We start from the raw sequence: 14744 nt of genomic DNA, 5'->3' as shown, positions 1-14744 counted from the left end.
GTGATATATATATATATATATATATATATATATATCACATAATTAGTAGTATTATGGGTCTTGTGCATTGGTAGAATTGATGAAGTGATACAAAATTGTTGAAATCCCAAGGTGGATTAAAATGATTAATCCTCTCCAAATTTATTGATTTGTGCCAATGTTGTAGAGTGATATTTATTATATCAGAGTGGTGGATTGATAGAATCATCATAACAAAATACCTTCCAATATTCTTGCTCTTCTGAGGGCAGCTAGCTTGCAGAATTGTTAGCATGCCAGACAAAATACTTAGTGGCATTTTGTTCTTTCTTTATGTTCTGAGTTCAAATTCCATCGAGGTCAGCTTTGCCTTTCACTCCTATTGGGATGGGGTGGGGGTTAAAATGAGTACCAGTTGAACACAAAGTAAACAAATTAACCCCCACTTCCCTGTAATTACTGGCTCTAAGCCAAAATTTGAAACCAATATTTTTGCTCTTCTTAGTTCAAATCTTGCCAAGATTGAGTTTACCATTCATTCTTCTGGTTGGCAGTGGTGGTGGCAGTAGTGAGGCAATAAACCAGTCAGATAATGGATTGAATCAATCGATTAACCCCTTCCACCCCTTCCAAAAAAAAAAAATGTAGTTTTGTGCCTATATTAGCAATTATTGAAAAGGGTAATTGAGTAGTAGTAATAGTGGAGAGTTTAGACTAAGATTAACAATCTTTTATCTATCTATATGGATTAAAATTTTCTTGGCATCAACATTTTCCCTTCAATGATTGATAGTGTCAGCTGCTTTGCTATTTAGTATTTTGTCTAAATTCTGAGTTCACATCCTACTGAAGCTGACTTTGCTTTCTCTGTCCTCAGAAGTACCAGTCACATACTATGGTTAAGTAAATTGCTGTTAACCCTCGCCCCACAAAAATGTATAATTTTTGTAGTTGTGAAAGAAATTCTGTTTGCCTGAATCCTCTATCAGCTTTTTTAAAACTCTTTTGATACTAATCCATCTGAGACTGCCACTTAGTTCTGTGGTACAGACTTCCTGCTTTAAAAGTAATCTTTAAAAGTTTTCATTAAAATTTATGTTAATTTATGTTCTAGGCACCAGCTTATTTATGACAGTTATTTTTACTAAATCTGTCATCATTTTAGAAATTAACTGAAGCAAAAGCAGTGCTTTTCACGAGAATTATGGTAATAAAAGAGTTAAGTAGTTTATACTGGATTGACCTTCTCAGAACTCTTCCCCCTTCTGTGATAGAGAGAGATCAATGCAATTGATGTTCTTGAATGGCTATCACAGGTGCATGCGCACACATACACACAAAACATGGGTAGGAAAGAAATCCCAGGGTTTTGAGATTCTGGGAGGAGGGGGAAATTGGGCAAGGTGGCTAATGAGGAACTAAGTGTGAGTGGGTGTGTCTTGACCTATATTGCAGATAGATGTAATAATGTGGGTCATTGAGGAGAAGAGAATACTGTGTGTGTGCATGCTGCGCCTATGGAAGTGGCATGAGCACAACCAGTTCTCATGCAGAATAGAAGTTGCTGAAGTTGTTATGGTAGAAAAGACAGTGGGAAGACTGGTAAAAGTGTGTTGATGACCGCCTCTGTCCCACTCAGTTGGGTGACCTGGTTTTCTCAATGTGGTGGACTACATTCCAAATCATCAAAGTTTATTTATTCTTTTATATATTTTGTTTGGTTTCAACTGCTTTTTATAGAAATTTATCTGAAATATATTTCTTTTTTATCTCTTTAGTATTTAATTTAAAACAACCAAAATATGACACCTGTCTCTCTTTGATATTAATTTGTAACAAAACAATTAAATACTCACTTCTGTTTATTGTGAAAATACTAAAAAGAAATTTTGCTGATTTTTTTTTCCTTTTTTTTTTTTACCCTTTTACTAAAATACTTTTTTTTTTCTTCAATTTTTTTATTGCAGGATCTCCAATGCTCCTTTTCCTGTTCTATACAATGAATTAATCCAATGTTTGGATTGAACACTTATTATGGGACGAAGTTTACAACCATTAAGGTTCTGTAACCTATGTGAATTCTCTACCAGAAACAAATATTTTTTCAAGAGGCATATAAATTTTTGTCGGCGTCGAAACAGAAACAAGGAATTCTTAACAGGCTCCCTTCCTCCCCCTAGCACAATTTCCGAAGACACAATGGCATCTACACCAGAGTTAGAAGAGGTTCCAGTTGTTGTAAAAAATGATACTTCTAGTCAAGAAATTCAAGATATTGATGAAGCTTCCATGGATATGGATGATGGCTCTCTCATTGAAAGTAGTCCTATGAATCAGTCCTCGTATGATGAATATCCAGAAATCTCTGGGAGTTCATCGTCAGGTGGAATCTTGCCACCACCTAATGTTTGTCGCAATTATCACTGTCAGGAATGTAGTTTCACAACTACTAAGTCGAAAATGTTTTTGTATCATCAAATCGATGTGCATGGTGCAAATTTTAATGTTTTCCCTTGTGACTTCTGCGAATATGCTTCTCGCTGGAAGCACAAGCTCTTGCGACATAAGGAAAAGGCTCACAAGGCAACAGTGACAATGGAAGAGCTGCAACCCGAATATACAGCTACTAAAACTTCTCCAGCACCTAGTTCTCCAAAACCTAAAAAGCCATCTCCAGCACGATATACAATATCAAATCGGGCAGCAAAACTCAAGCGATCTCGAGCCCAAATTGGGAAGAATAACAACTTAGATTCTTGTTCAATGTATATTGAAAAATTAAACACTAATTTTAATGGAAGTTCAGTTTTCAAATGCAAACTTTGCTTATATACAAGCAAAACTCGAATGCAAGCTTACAAACATGTTTATAGCTGTCACATAAAGGCAAAAGTGTTCAAATGTAAGTTGTGTAATTTTAGCACAGAGAAAAAGATAGATTTTTATATTCATAAAAGCAAACATACAAACGAAAATTTTTACCAGTGTAAAGAATGCTTGTATGGAACAACCCTGAAAACAAATTATGATCGACATATGTTGAATCATGAAATGACTTCAGCTTTTACTTGTAACTTATGCACGTACTCTAGCCCAAATGAAGGAGCATTGAAACGCCACCTTACTAACCACCATTCAAACAGTGAAGAGAATGTGTCGTTGATAGTCAGCAGTACCAGTACAGCGGCAGCAGATACTAAACCACGAGATGTTAGAGATTCAACCATTGAAACCTTTTCACCGGAGACTATTGTAGAATCAGCAGTCCCAACAAAATTTGTTGATCAGATTGAAAAAGAAGATGATGGTGTCATCGCCGATGATGATGAAGACGAAGAAGACGAAGACGAAGGCAGAAGGCGAACAGTGGAAGGTCCCTCTCATCATCGTTATACTAAAAGTTTTTGTTACCGATGTCTAATATGTGGTCTGAAATATAAAAGGTCTCCAGATATGAATCGTCATATGAAATTAAAGCATAACATTTGTTTGCAAGAATTTAAAAAACTTGATCTTGACAAACAGTATCGAATGTTGAATTCTGTTGATAAGAAAGATGATGCTAATGACAATGGTTATGAGGATGATTACGGGGCACCGTTGGATCTGTCCATTAAAACTATGCGTAGTGTTTTCAATGTGAGTAAGACAAAATTAAAATGTACCTATTGTTCTTACATAGCAAAATGGCCTTGTGATCTACGACGACACATGGCTGTACACTCAATTGATAAAAGATACAAGTGCCATTTATGCATGCGGAAATATAAGTATTTTGGTGACCTCAATGTTCATGTTCGGCGGGACCATGACATTGAGCCTGATAAAGCTCTCATAGAAAAAGTGACAACAGTCCAGAAAAAGAAATCCTCTCCAACCATTTTCAAGTGCCCATCTTGTTCATTCACATCAAGTTATAAATCTGAAATAGACCGCCATTCTAAATTGCACGACGGGAATAAACCATACAAGTGTAAACTGTGCAAATACCAAAGCCATTGGAAAGGAGACATGAATCGGCATTTGTACCGTCATCATCCCAGTGAAGTGCAACAAGAAGAAGACATAAAGAATTTGGTGATCTACCAGAAAATAATCAATAGCGAAATGATGTCAACCACAAAATCAATTGTGACACCATCATCATCGTCAACATCATTGTCATCATCCTTAGTTACCACATCTTGTGACACATCTACTGTATCTGTACCTGCTACTGTTGCAACTATCACTTCTACATCTACTTCATCTTCATCTGCCACAACAACAACAAGCACTACCATTTCAATTATTTCTCCCATATCTTCAACTGATGACACTAAGGATTTGTCTAACACAAAGCAGGAAGAAACTACGGATGACAAATCGATTCTGCCTTCAGAGTGTGGCAGTGATATGGAAACAAGCAAACTTAATGAGGAAACTCCTACTTTAATATCTGACTCGTCTATGGTCGAAGGTAGTTCTTTAGAGAGGTCAGCTGAAGGTGTATCCACAGCTTTTACTGAAATTTCTGAAGAGACCAATCAAAAAGAGGTTCTCGGTCCATTTCTGTGTAATTACTGTGATTTTTCTGCTCCTGCCCCTTCAAAGCTGAAGGCACATCTTGCAACCCACTGGAATCTAAAGAAATTTAAATGTCCCATTTGTGGCAAGAGATCCAACTGGAAATGGGACATCCGTAAACACATACGCAAAGAACATCCTGGTCAAAATGATGATGTTATTGTAATGTCTGAACAAGAAGCTGAAGCAACAGTTCTAAAGTATATGGAAACAATGCCGACTAATCGCAGGGAACACCAGCTAAATGTAGCTATGTTAAAGCCGAAAAAGCTTTTTAAATGTTCCCAGTGTAACTTTCAATCAGCATTTCGGTGGACTGTGCTTAAGCATCTGAGAAGTGATCACTCTAACCAGTCTGGAATTTTAGGTGATAATCAAGGTGTGGAGAATGTCCTGGGAAACTCTGATAACCATATAATTAATCAGATTGACATTGATGAAAGTATTGTAAAAATTGAACCAGGCACCACCCCACCTAAATCTTCGTCAGTATTATCAATATCATCGGCAAAATCTACAAGTCCAGGTAACTTTGTAGCTAAGCCGACTGTTGTTTCCAGCAGCAACATGCCAGTTCTTAGTGTTCCAGTTATCAGCAAACTGAAGGGATCGAAAAAAGACACTAAATCCTCTTCAGATAAACCTTACATGTGCCCTCTTTGTGGCAAGCGGACAACTTTCCGAGGTGATGTTCGCAAACACTATCGATATATGCATCCAGGTGAAGAAATTCGAATACTCTATGTTGGGAGTTTGTCCAATGAAGAAATCTTAACAAGAACAAATGAGATCAAATTGACCAATCCTTATATATCTCCCATTAAGAAAGAGAAAATATCCACTTCTCAGACTACAGAGAAACTTTCTGACATAAATATACATTCCTCTAAGCAAAGTCCCACCGATACCACTTTAATTCTTGCCTCTGATAAATTGAAAGACACTCCGGAGCATACTACTGCATTAGAGGCATTGTATAGTAACCCTAAACGAGTTGGTTATATAAAACCATTCAAGTGTTCTGCTTGTGGACGAAGGTCCAACTGGAAATGGGATCTTAAGAAGCATATTAGAGAACGTCATCCAGAAGGTGGCTATGTTATTGTGATGGAAGAAGAAGAAGCTCGGCTATCTTTGTTAGCCGAATGCTATCCTAACCACCCCCTTGTTACTAAACAAAAGGATGGCCCTGCAACTTCTGATGAGTTCTCTTCTAGTTCCCTAACTCTAGTTACATCTGCAGCTCAAAGAAATGCTCAGAAATTGTGGCGCCAATTTGAATGTTCTGGCTGTGGCTACAAGTCAAATTGGAGAAGTGATGTTTACCGACATATTAAGAGAAGGCACAACAACAATCGCAGCAAGGTGATGTGTATTGATCACAAGGTCAGCGACTACCCACCACCATTTTATTTCAAATTCAAGAAGAGTGAAGGGTGTTATGAAAAGAAAACAGCTGACAAGTTAACTCACCTTGACATGACTCCTGACACCGAGTCTCCATCAGCTAACAATTCTATAACCAATTCCGAGGCAACCGCTACACCTGACCAAACTCCTCGGTCAGAATCCATAACAGATCTTTCTTCATCTTCATTACTTGGACATGGTAAAATGTGGAAATGTAACAAGTGTACATATCGTCACAAGGACAAGATGCTTGTGTTACGGCACTTGACATCACATAAAGTTAAGCCATACAAATGCAAACTGTGTGGGCATTCTTCAAATTATCGCAGTGCCCTCTATCGTCATTTAAGACAGAAGCATGGGTGTAATGATTACAGTCTTTGTAAATTAAGCATTTCTTATTCAGCTGACAGTGAAATAGGTGCTGCATCTGGTGAAGAGAATGATACTGATATAGGGGACTTAATGGACTTGTATACATGCAAGATTTGTAAGTTTCAGTCAACTTGGAAAGCTTGTCTCTATAGACATCTCCGTGAGCGCCATGGCACTACCGATTATAACAATTGTTATATCAAACTGAAATCAACTCAAGAAGGGGAATTAGAAGAAGATCTTGGCTCTGTTGACATTCAAGAGCCGATTCCCGAGCGTATAATAGACAGACCTCTAAATAAATTCCAATGTAATGTGTGTCCCTATTCAACAAAGAAACCAACCTTGCTCAAATTCCATATGAGTTATCATAAACCCAGAGGACAGAACCGTTTTAAGTGTAAGTTCTGTCCATATTACGTTTGTGCAAGACGACTACTTAATCAACATGTTCGTTTGCATTCAAATGAACATGCCAAAAGTAAAGTTGGTTCTAAACAGGCTAATGTTTCTCTTAAGACAGATGATTTTTCATCATTAAATATCAATATTGCTCCAAGAGTCCCTAGTACTAAAAGAATGAAATTCACTTGTGAAAAGTGTCCCTATGCTACCAACAGTAAGAATGATTTTCTCTATCACAAACAATTCCATCGTGTGAAACTCTCCAATTCCACTGCTTTCAAGTGTGACTATTGTGATTACTGGGTCAGCCATCGGCGTCTACTTAAACAACATCTTCGTTTGCATATTGACCCAGATCAATTATCACCAGTGAAGACCGAGGCCACAGATGTTCAACTCTTGTATGATGCTGTTGAAATAGCGTCAGTAAAACAAAAGCTTATAGTATCTAAGATTTTGCCAAGTTTATCTCAGCCTGAAAACTCTGATTCAGCCATAAAAATTGCAGCCCGTTATGCAATATTTGGCAATAAACCTGGATATATTTTGAAGAATGGGGTGTACAAAAAGCTGCTAAAATGTTCGAAATGTCCCTACACGAACATTCGTAACAGAAATTTGCGCCTCCATGAGTTAATGCATGGCCGTCGGTCATCTGGTCATCCACTTTTGAAATGCCCACATTGTGATTATTTTGTTGGCTCCAAAGGTTTGTTATCCCATCATCTGAAAGTTCACCAGCATCAGTATGTTCCTGATCTGAACGACAACACAATATCGGAATTGGAGCAGTTAGAAGGCATTTCTTTAGAACCTGATGATGACCTCAATGATAAAAGTGACATGGAGATTTCTACAGAAAGCAAAGTTGATGCGCTTTTGGAAATTGCTCAGTTTAAGAAATTTTGCTGTGAGAAGTGTCCCTATGCTAGTGCTAAACGTACGCATTTTGAGCGGCACATTGAGTTACATGGAAGCAAACAGCATTACACTTGCGAATATTGTGACTACAGTGTTCCCTCAAATAACTTACTTGTACAGCATCGTAAACTTCATTTCAGTCCAAACCCAAATCTTGTTGCGACTCAGTCGATATCAAACCTTCAGCGTCTGCCTGAAATACCTGCTGATGTAGCTCTTGCAAGTGCATTACCTCCTCTTGATTCTAATGATCCTGTGCCTTTGAGTGTGACACACGACCACTTAGATCTATATGAACATGTCCAACCTGAAAAGGAAGACTCAGATATTGTTAAAAAGGTGTATCATTGTGACCGTTGTCCCTATTCAAACACACGTCGGGACCATATGGTAACACATTTAAGGTTCCATGTAGTACGGAGTGAACTTGCTTGTCCCTATTGCGATTATACTGTTTCAAAAAATCATCTCCTTGCTCAACATGTTCGAGTTCATTTTTGTCCTCTGCCTGAACTGTCCAATTGGTTAAATGAAAACGGCCAGAAGGACCGTGTTGACCAGTCAAAAGAACAGGACTTGTCAGAAGCCCTTCGTGTCGCACAGCTCTACCAACAGATGAATCCTACGACTGTGAAAAATGAAAATGATGAATCGAAGGACAAAGATGATTCTCAGCTGGAGGATCCACTAAGTACAGTTTGTCGGTACTGTGATCGATCTTTCTCAGATACACCAGCCGTTCTCAAACACGAACGTCAACATTTGATAGGCAACCAATTTGATGTAAGTGCTCTTTTACTGTTTAGGTTTTGCTTTTTGATTTTATGTTCTTTCCTGTTTTAACTGTTAATACAAAGTAAAATTTCAATTGTTTTATCATGAGTTATTTCAGCATAATCAGAATGGTGTCTTGAATTTATTGTTGCAATATTTGACAGGTTTTTCTACATTTGTTAATCTATGAATCAACAATGCCATATAGTAATTCATTCTGGTTGTGTATCCTGTACACTAAGATTTGTTACAAATTTATTGCATGGTCATGTGACTGATGAGACACACAGATGTTGTTACACATCGCTGGTCACAATGCGCTTTGCATTGTTTTAACCTTCGAATGGCGCTGCCCTGCTGGTTAGGCGAGCAGGCCAATATTTCCCCTTGATTGAGAGGGAGGCTGGAGCAATGTAAAATGAAGTGTTTTGCTCAAGAGCATAATGCACCACCCAGTCTGGGAATCAAACCCATGATACAACAGTTGTGAGTGCAACAGCCTAACCACTGGGCCACACAACTTCACTACAGGCTTATATTATTCCTTAGAAAATGTCTAAATGTAGGCATGGTTGTGTGGTTAAAGAATTCACTTTGAAACCATGTGATTTAGTGTTTGCTCTCACCGCACAGACACCCTGGTGGGATCCTTTACTATGGCCACACGTTGTCCAACACCTTATGAATGAACTTGGTTGGAGGGGAAAATGGAAGAAGCTTGCTTGTTGTGTGTGTGGATTGTAAACAAAAAGCTGTTGTTCATACAAATGGTGTCATTTGTTTGCAATCGACTGCAAAAAATATGTCCAGTTATCTGTTGTTTGGTAGGTTAGAGTAAATATTACCTTGCTTGGAAACAGTTGCGAGAGGACATCAGAAAGGGCATCTGGCATAAATAAAATTGCATTAACAAAGTCTTGTCTGACCCATGCAAGCACGGAGAAGTGGCAGTTAACATGATGATGGTAATACATACAGTAGTGGCCATAATATAAGGGTCAGTAAGAACAAGTGTATTGAAATAGTTATTATAGAAGATTGACAACATGTTGAGACTAGATATTTTACACATATTTAGATATATCTAATATCTATCTTTCGTGAAAATTTCAAGTGAATGGAATAAATATTTCGTAAGTTAGGAAGAAATAAACAATCTTCCAAATTGCAGCAGCCAAAAGTTAAGGATCACTTAGAAAAAAAATGAACTACCTACAGATGTATTTGTTGTTTAGAAGACTGTTAATGGACAAACAGTTACTTCTTATGCTCTTACATTATTGGAACATTCAACTGTCAACATAGCAGCTTGTGACAGATGACTGGTGTCCTGTGATGAAAAACAAAAGATTGTGTGCCTTCACCAAGAGGGCAAGTCAAATTCTGTGATAGCAACTACTGTAGGAAGGTCTAGATTTTTATTGTCTAGACTATCTACACAGCTGGGACAACTTTTCTATTCATGCTTTTTCCTATAAAAATTGACCTAAAATTATTGCAAACTGAACATCAGTCATGTTGATCTTACCAGTCAGTAGAGCATGCACAGTTACGTGGCTGCATCACTCCATTTTAACTTATTCAAAATCAACAACAGCAAAAGGTTATATTGCTTAAAAAAAAAAAAAATACTGAGATTAAAAAAAACAAGATGAGTTCTGTTCAGTGGATTTACTTTTCTATTCTTCTCTATTGAATATTTTCCTTTCTCTATGATTTCTGATAGATTAACTCTAAGTTCCTTCTATACTTTTTATAAATAATAATTTCTATATTTATCATACCATATATATGGAGGCTTAGCAATGTTGTGAAGGCCACATGTTTGAAGTCTTTTTGTTTTACAGTTTTTAATAAACATTTGTGTAATGTTTGTCTATTTTATTTCTTTTTCTGAATATGATACAAGGTTTAAATAATCCCAAAATGATTTAAACATTCACAAAAACCCATGATAAAATATTGTGAAAGCTTGATCAATTGGGTCATAAATCTTGTGACAATGGAAGGGAAAGCAGTAGAGTTATCAGTTATAATTGTTGAAATGCTAAAAGCCAATTGCTTGCTTAGCTAATCATATTGTGTTGAGAGATGTTATCCTCGGTGACTAATATAGTAATCAGATGGTTAAGAAGATGGGTTAAAAAAAATAAATGATATAAATCTCTAAATTAGTGCATCAGCTAGCTTATGGAGGTATTAGGGAATAAGGTGTTAAATTTGAATTATTCAATTTAGGTTTTGTATTAAGGTGCTATATTATTAGTGAGTCGACCGTTGTAACCCGTCAAGAAAAGTAAGCAGAATTGAGTTGTGAAAGTAGTTGGATGTTTTTATTGGTTAGAAAATAACCATAGAATTTTCATGTTTACTACAAGTTTATTAATCTATTTTTCATCTTTCTGGATCTGTATTCATTCTTATTTTTTTTAAGTTGCTTCAAATGATAGTCACAATTGAGAGAACTATTTCTTGCTTAATGATTTGTCAAATGTACATCACAAATAGTATTTGATAATTCTATTATCCCTTAATTTTGTGTGTGTGAAGACATGATGGTTGTGTGGATAAGATATCAGATTATCAACTTATCTGTGGTTGCAAGTTTATGACTGGATATACTGGTTTTTAAATTTTGGCACAAGGCCAGCAATTTTGAGTGAAGGGTTCAAGTTGAACAACATTAGCAGAATCATAAAACCATTGGGCAACATGCCTTGCAAGTATTTTGTTACGGCTCTTTATGTTCAAAACCAGCCAAGATCAACTTGCCTTTCATCCCTTTAGCAGGGATCAATAAAATAAAGTACCAGTGAAGTAATGGAGTTGATAATAGTGACTAACAACCATCTTTCAAATTCTCAGGCCTTGTGGCTAAACTAGAAGCAATTATTTAAAATTGAGGTCACAGAATGTTTAAAACTGTGGAGGAGGCTGCTACATTGTTAAGTGTTGAATTTTTTCTCTGTGTGTCCTGAGATTAAATACTACCTTTCATCATTTTTCTGGAGTTTGATAAACAAGTGCCAGTTGAATTTGACTGACTGTGCTTCTTCCAGATACTGTATCCTTGTGACTTCATGGAAAATAATTATTTCAGTTAAATTCTCAGGAAAGTAAGTTTATGTCTCGGTTTATTTGTTGTCCTTAATGAGCCAGTGAGTCTCTGGATCAGTGGTTCTCAACCAGGGTGTATATGGCCCTTGAGGGGTCCGTAGAAGACTTTGCTGTTAGCTTTTATGTGCAATAAATTGCTTATACTTCTACAATACAGTAATCCCTCGATTATTGCAGGTGTTATGTTCCAAAGCCTCCTGCGATAGGTGAAAATCCATTAAATAGAAACAGTACTGTACTGTATGTTGTTTTAATCATTTTTATAATTTGTGTATACTTATTTTCTTATAAATGTTATGTATTTTTCAGGAACAAGTTTATTGATTATTCCAATCTCTTCATTAATTTCAGGCTTTTGCACGCCAGTCTCCAGGTTTGGAACCAGCAACTGCAGTTGCCTCTGGTTAAAATATATAGATTTGGACATTATATTGGCAATATTTCTGAAATGCTGACAAATACCATAGAAATATGCTCCCCCGACTCACTTTTGAATCCTGGCTGTAGCTGTTCTGCTTCTCTTTGCGTCACTCAGTCCTTGAGAAAGGAATGAATACCATTCCTGTTTCGTTGGTTTTATAAATAAATTTAAGGCTTTCTGCCTTTCTACACAAGAAAATTTAGAACGGGGATTCTGAGCATTTCAAACAAGATTTTGCTCACTTCATTGAAAAATCTGTTTTTTTTTTTTTAATTAATTTATTTATATATTTTTTAACTTCCAAGATATGCAGCTCACTGTTATGTTTTTGTAAAGCTGTTTTTAGATATTTTATACAATTAAGACACTTTGAAAAAACAAACTAAAAGCAAACCACCCATTTTTTTTTTTTTTTTAATAAAACACACCAATCCTTCTATAATAGTGTTGGTTGGGAAACAACCCCCCCCCTATTAAAATTGAAATAATTGATATTTAAAACAAATGAATGACAAAAGAGAAGAATAATTAAATATTAACAATCTAGGTTTCATTTTCTGTTATTTGTCGATTGTTGATAGTTCTGATTGCAATTTCCTTGTATTATTTTCATGAAAGAAATCAAGAATGTCAACAGTAAACAATATAACGGTAGTCCCTGTAATATCTAACATAGATGCTTATTGCATTATATATATATATATATACTTTGGTTTCCTGGGTTAAAAAGCAATTATCACACACTGAATTGACAAAGTTAGTTTTTCTATTGAAATAGGAAGGTGGGGATTATTGAGGTCTGTTTACAATTCTTACATTGGAACAAAATCAGGAAATAATGATTGACACATTGTTGTATTATCAGTGCTTGGAAGAAGAGACATTTTTGCAAATAGTACAGTATGATCAATATTTAACAGTTTCTCTTGTGAGAAAACCTATGTTTTTCTAACTATATTGACAAACTTTACTCCAAATATATATATTTTTGGCTGATATTAGACCAAGCTTGCTAGCCATTAACAAAGCTTCTGACTCAGAATATTCTTTTAATGTCTTAGAATCATAAATTTCTAATTGTTTTATCATACTACGCTCTACTAAATTCTTGTTTAATTTCAAGGTGGTGCCCCAGCATGGCCACAGTCCAATGACTGAAGGAAGGAAAAGATAATAGATACTTTAAAAAAATAGTTTTTTTATTTCTGATTTTTAATTAAAAAAAATTTTTTTAACCCTGTTAAACTACCTCCAAAAATTGGGGTTTATGAATGAAAGGGAAGTTATATATTTAGAATTGTCATCTCTTAAAAATAAAAATTAATTTCAAAAGAACTTAGTACCATTTTGGTGATATTAAAAGAGGGAAAAGAGTAACATTTCTTCAAGATTTCACATCAGTCTTAGATATTTATTTCACATAATAATGAATTTTTTAATTCTTTTCAATTTTTTTTTTCCATTATTTTCCCTGAGTCAATAGGAGGAGTTATGGATCTCCTGCTTAGCTTTGTACAAAGAATCTACATTTTCTTCATCATTATATTGTTATTAGAACTGATCTCAGTTTGATAAACTGTGGGCGACTGCTTGTTGCCAAGTAAATTATTCAAGTTTTAATTGATATGCAAATTCTCATAGAAGTTTCGAGTTTAATACACTGCTTCTGTCTTTATTCCTTCAGCAAATGTATCAGAACTTTATGATGAAGAATGATCGTCTTTAAATTTCACCATTTTCTTTATACTTTCATGTAAATATTTCATATTGTATTCATCAAATATAGACTAGAAAAAAATGTTAATACTTTTTCTTACTGCAAAATGACTTTGTTTTTATTAAATAAAATTGATTATAATTGATATTATTTTTTATATCCAAGCATATACATACCGATATTTTATTTATTTATATATTTTGTTGCAGCTATTTCTAAAAAATAATGTTTGTTGATTTCATGATGTGTTAAATCTATAGCTTATCACATAATTGTCATTGATTCATTCTGAAATCTGTGCCAGTTTGATTTCATTTCAATAGTTTTAATTAAATAGAACTGGCTAAAAAATTGAAATATAAACCTTAAGATTAAATTCTAGGATAAGCTATAATCCTAATTACATTGATAATAGAAATCTCTTTTTCTTCATCATCATCCTAATTGTAGACATTCAGTTATAGTTCCATTGCTATTGAAGAACATTTTATACAATTCTTGAATTTTTTATTTTTAGTCTACTTGATTCAGATGTATATGTTTAGACTTTACATTGACCATGTGTACAATATAAGCACAAGCGTGGCTATGTGGTAAGAAGTTTGCTTCCCAATCACATGGTTCTGAGTTCAGTTCCACTGCGTGGCACATTGGGCAAGTGTCTTTTACTGTAGCCTCAGGCTGACTAAAACCTTGCGAATGGATTTGGTAGTTGGAAACTGAAAGAACCCATCGTGTGTGTGTGTGCATGTGTCTGTGTTTGTCCCTCGCCATCGTTTAACAACTGGTGTTGGTGTATTTACGTCCCCGTAACTTAGCGGTTTGGCAATAGAGACCGATAGTATAAGTACCAGGCTTTACAAAAATATATGTTGTAGGGTTGATTTGTTCTACTAAAACCCTTCAAGGTGGTGCCGCAGTATGGCCACAGACTGAAACAAAGAAATATTTGAACTGCTTTGTAATAATTGAGGATTTGTAAGAGTAAAGAGTAGCAGTTATTAAAATTAGCAAATTTTCACTGAACATATATTTGTAAAAATTCCAAATTTCTATTTT

The 14744-nt window shown here is 35.4% G+C and overlaps 1 protein-coding gene across 2 annotated transcripts in view; it reads left to right on the top strand.

Moving 5' to 3' along the window:
* LOC106872677 (uncharacterized) overlaps positions 1-13854 on the top strand; it is a 29958-nt gene extending 16104 nt beyond the window's left edge. For both annotated transcript variants that reach the window (XM_014919752.2, XM_052974098.1), the window contains exons 2-3: positions 1947-8439; positions 11899-13854. In XM_014919752.2, the coding sequence (XP_014775238.1) occupies positions 2014-8439; positions 11899-11955 (6483 nt within the window). In that variant the 5' untranslated portion in view covers positions 1947-2013 and the 3' untranslated portion in view covers positions 11956-13854. The remainder of the gene's footprint in view (positions 1-1946; positions 8440-11898) is intronic.
* Positions 13855-14744: the final 890 nt, after the last annotated feature.

This window comes from Octopus bimaculoides, chromosome 17 (genome assembly GCF_001194135.2).
Source record: "Octopus bimaculoides isolate UCB-OBI-ISO-001 chromosome 17, ASM119413v2, whole genome shotgun sequence".
Lineage (NCBI taxonomy): Eukaryota > Metazoa > Mollusca > Cephalopoda > Octopoda > Octopodidae > Octopus > Octopus bimaculoides.
Note: the sequence above shows the minus strand (reverse complement) of the source record. Positions and strands in the feature narration are given on the sequence as shown.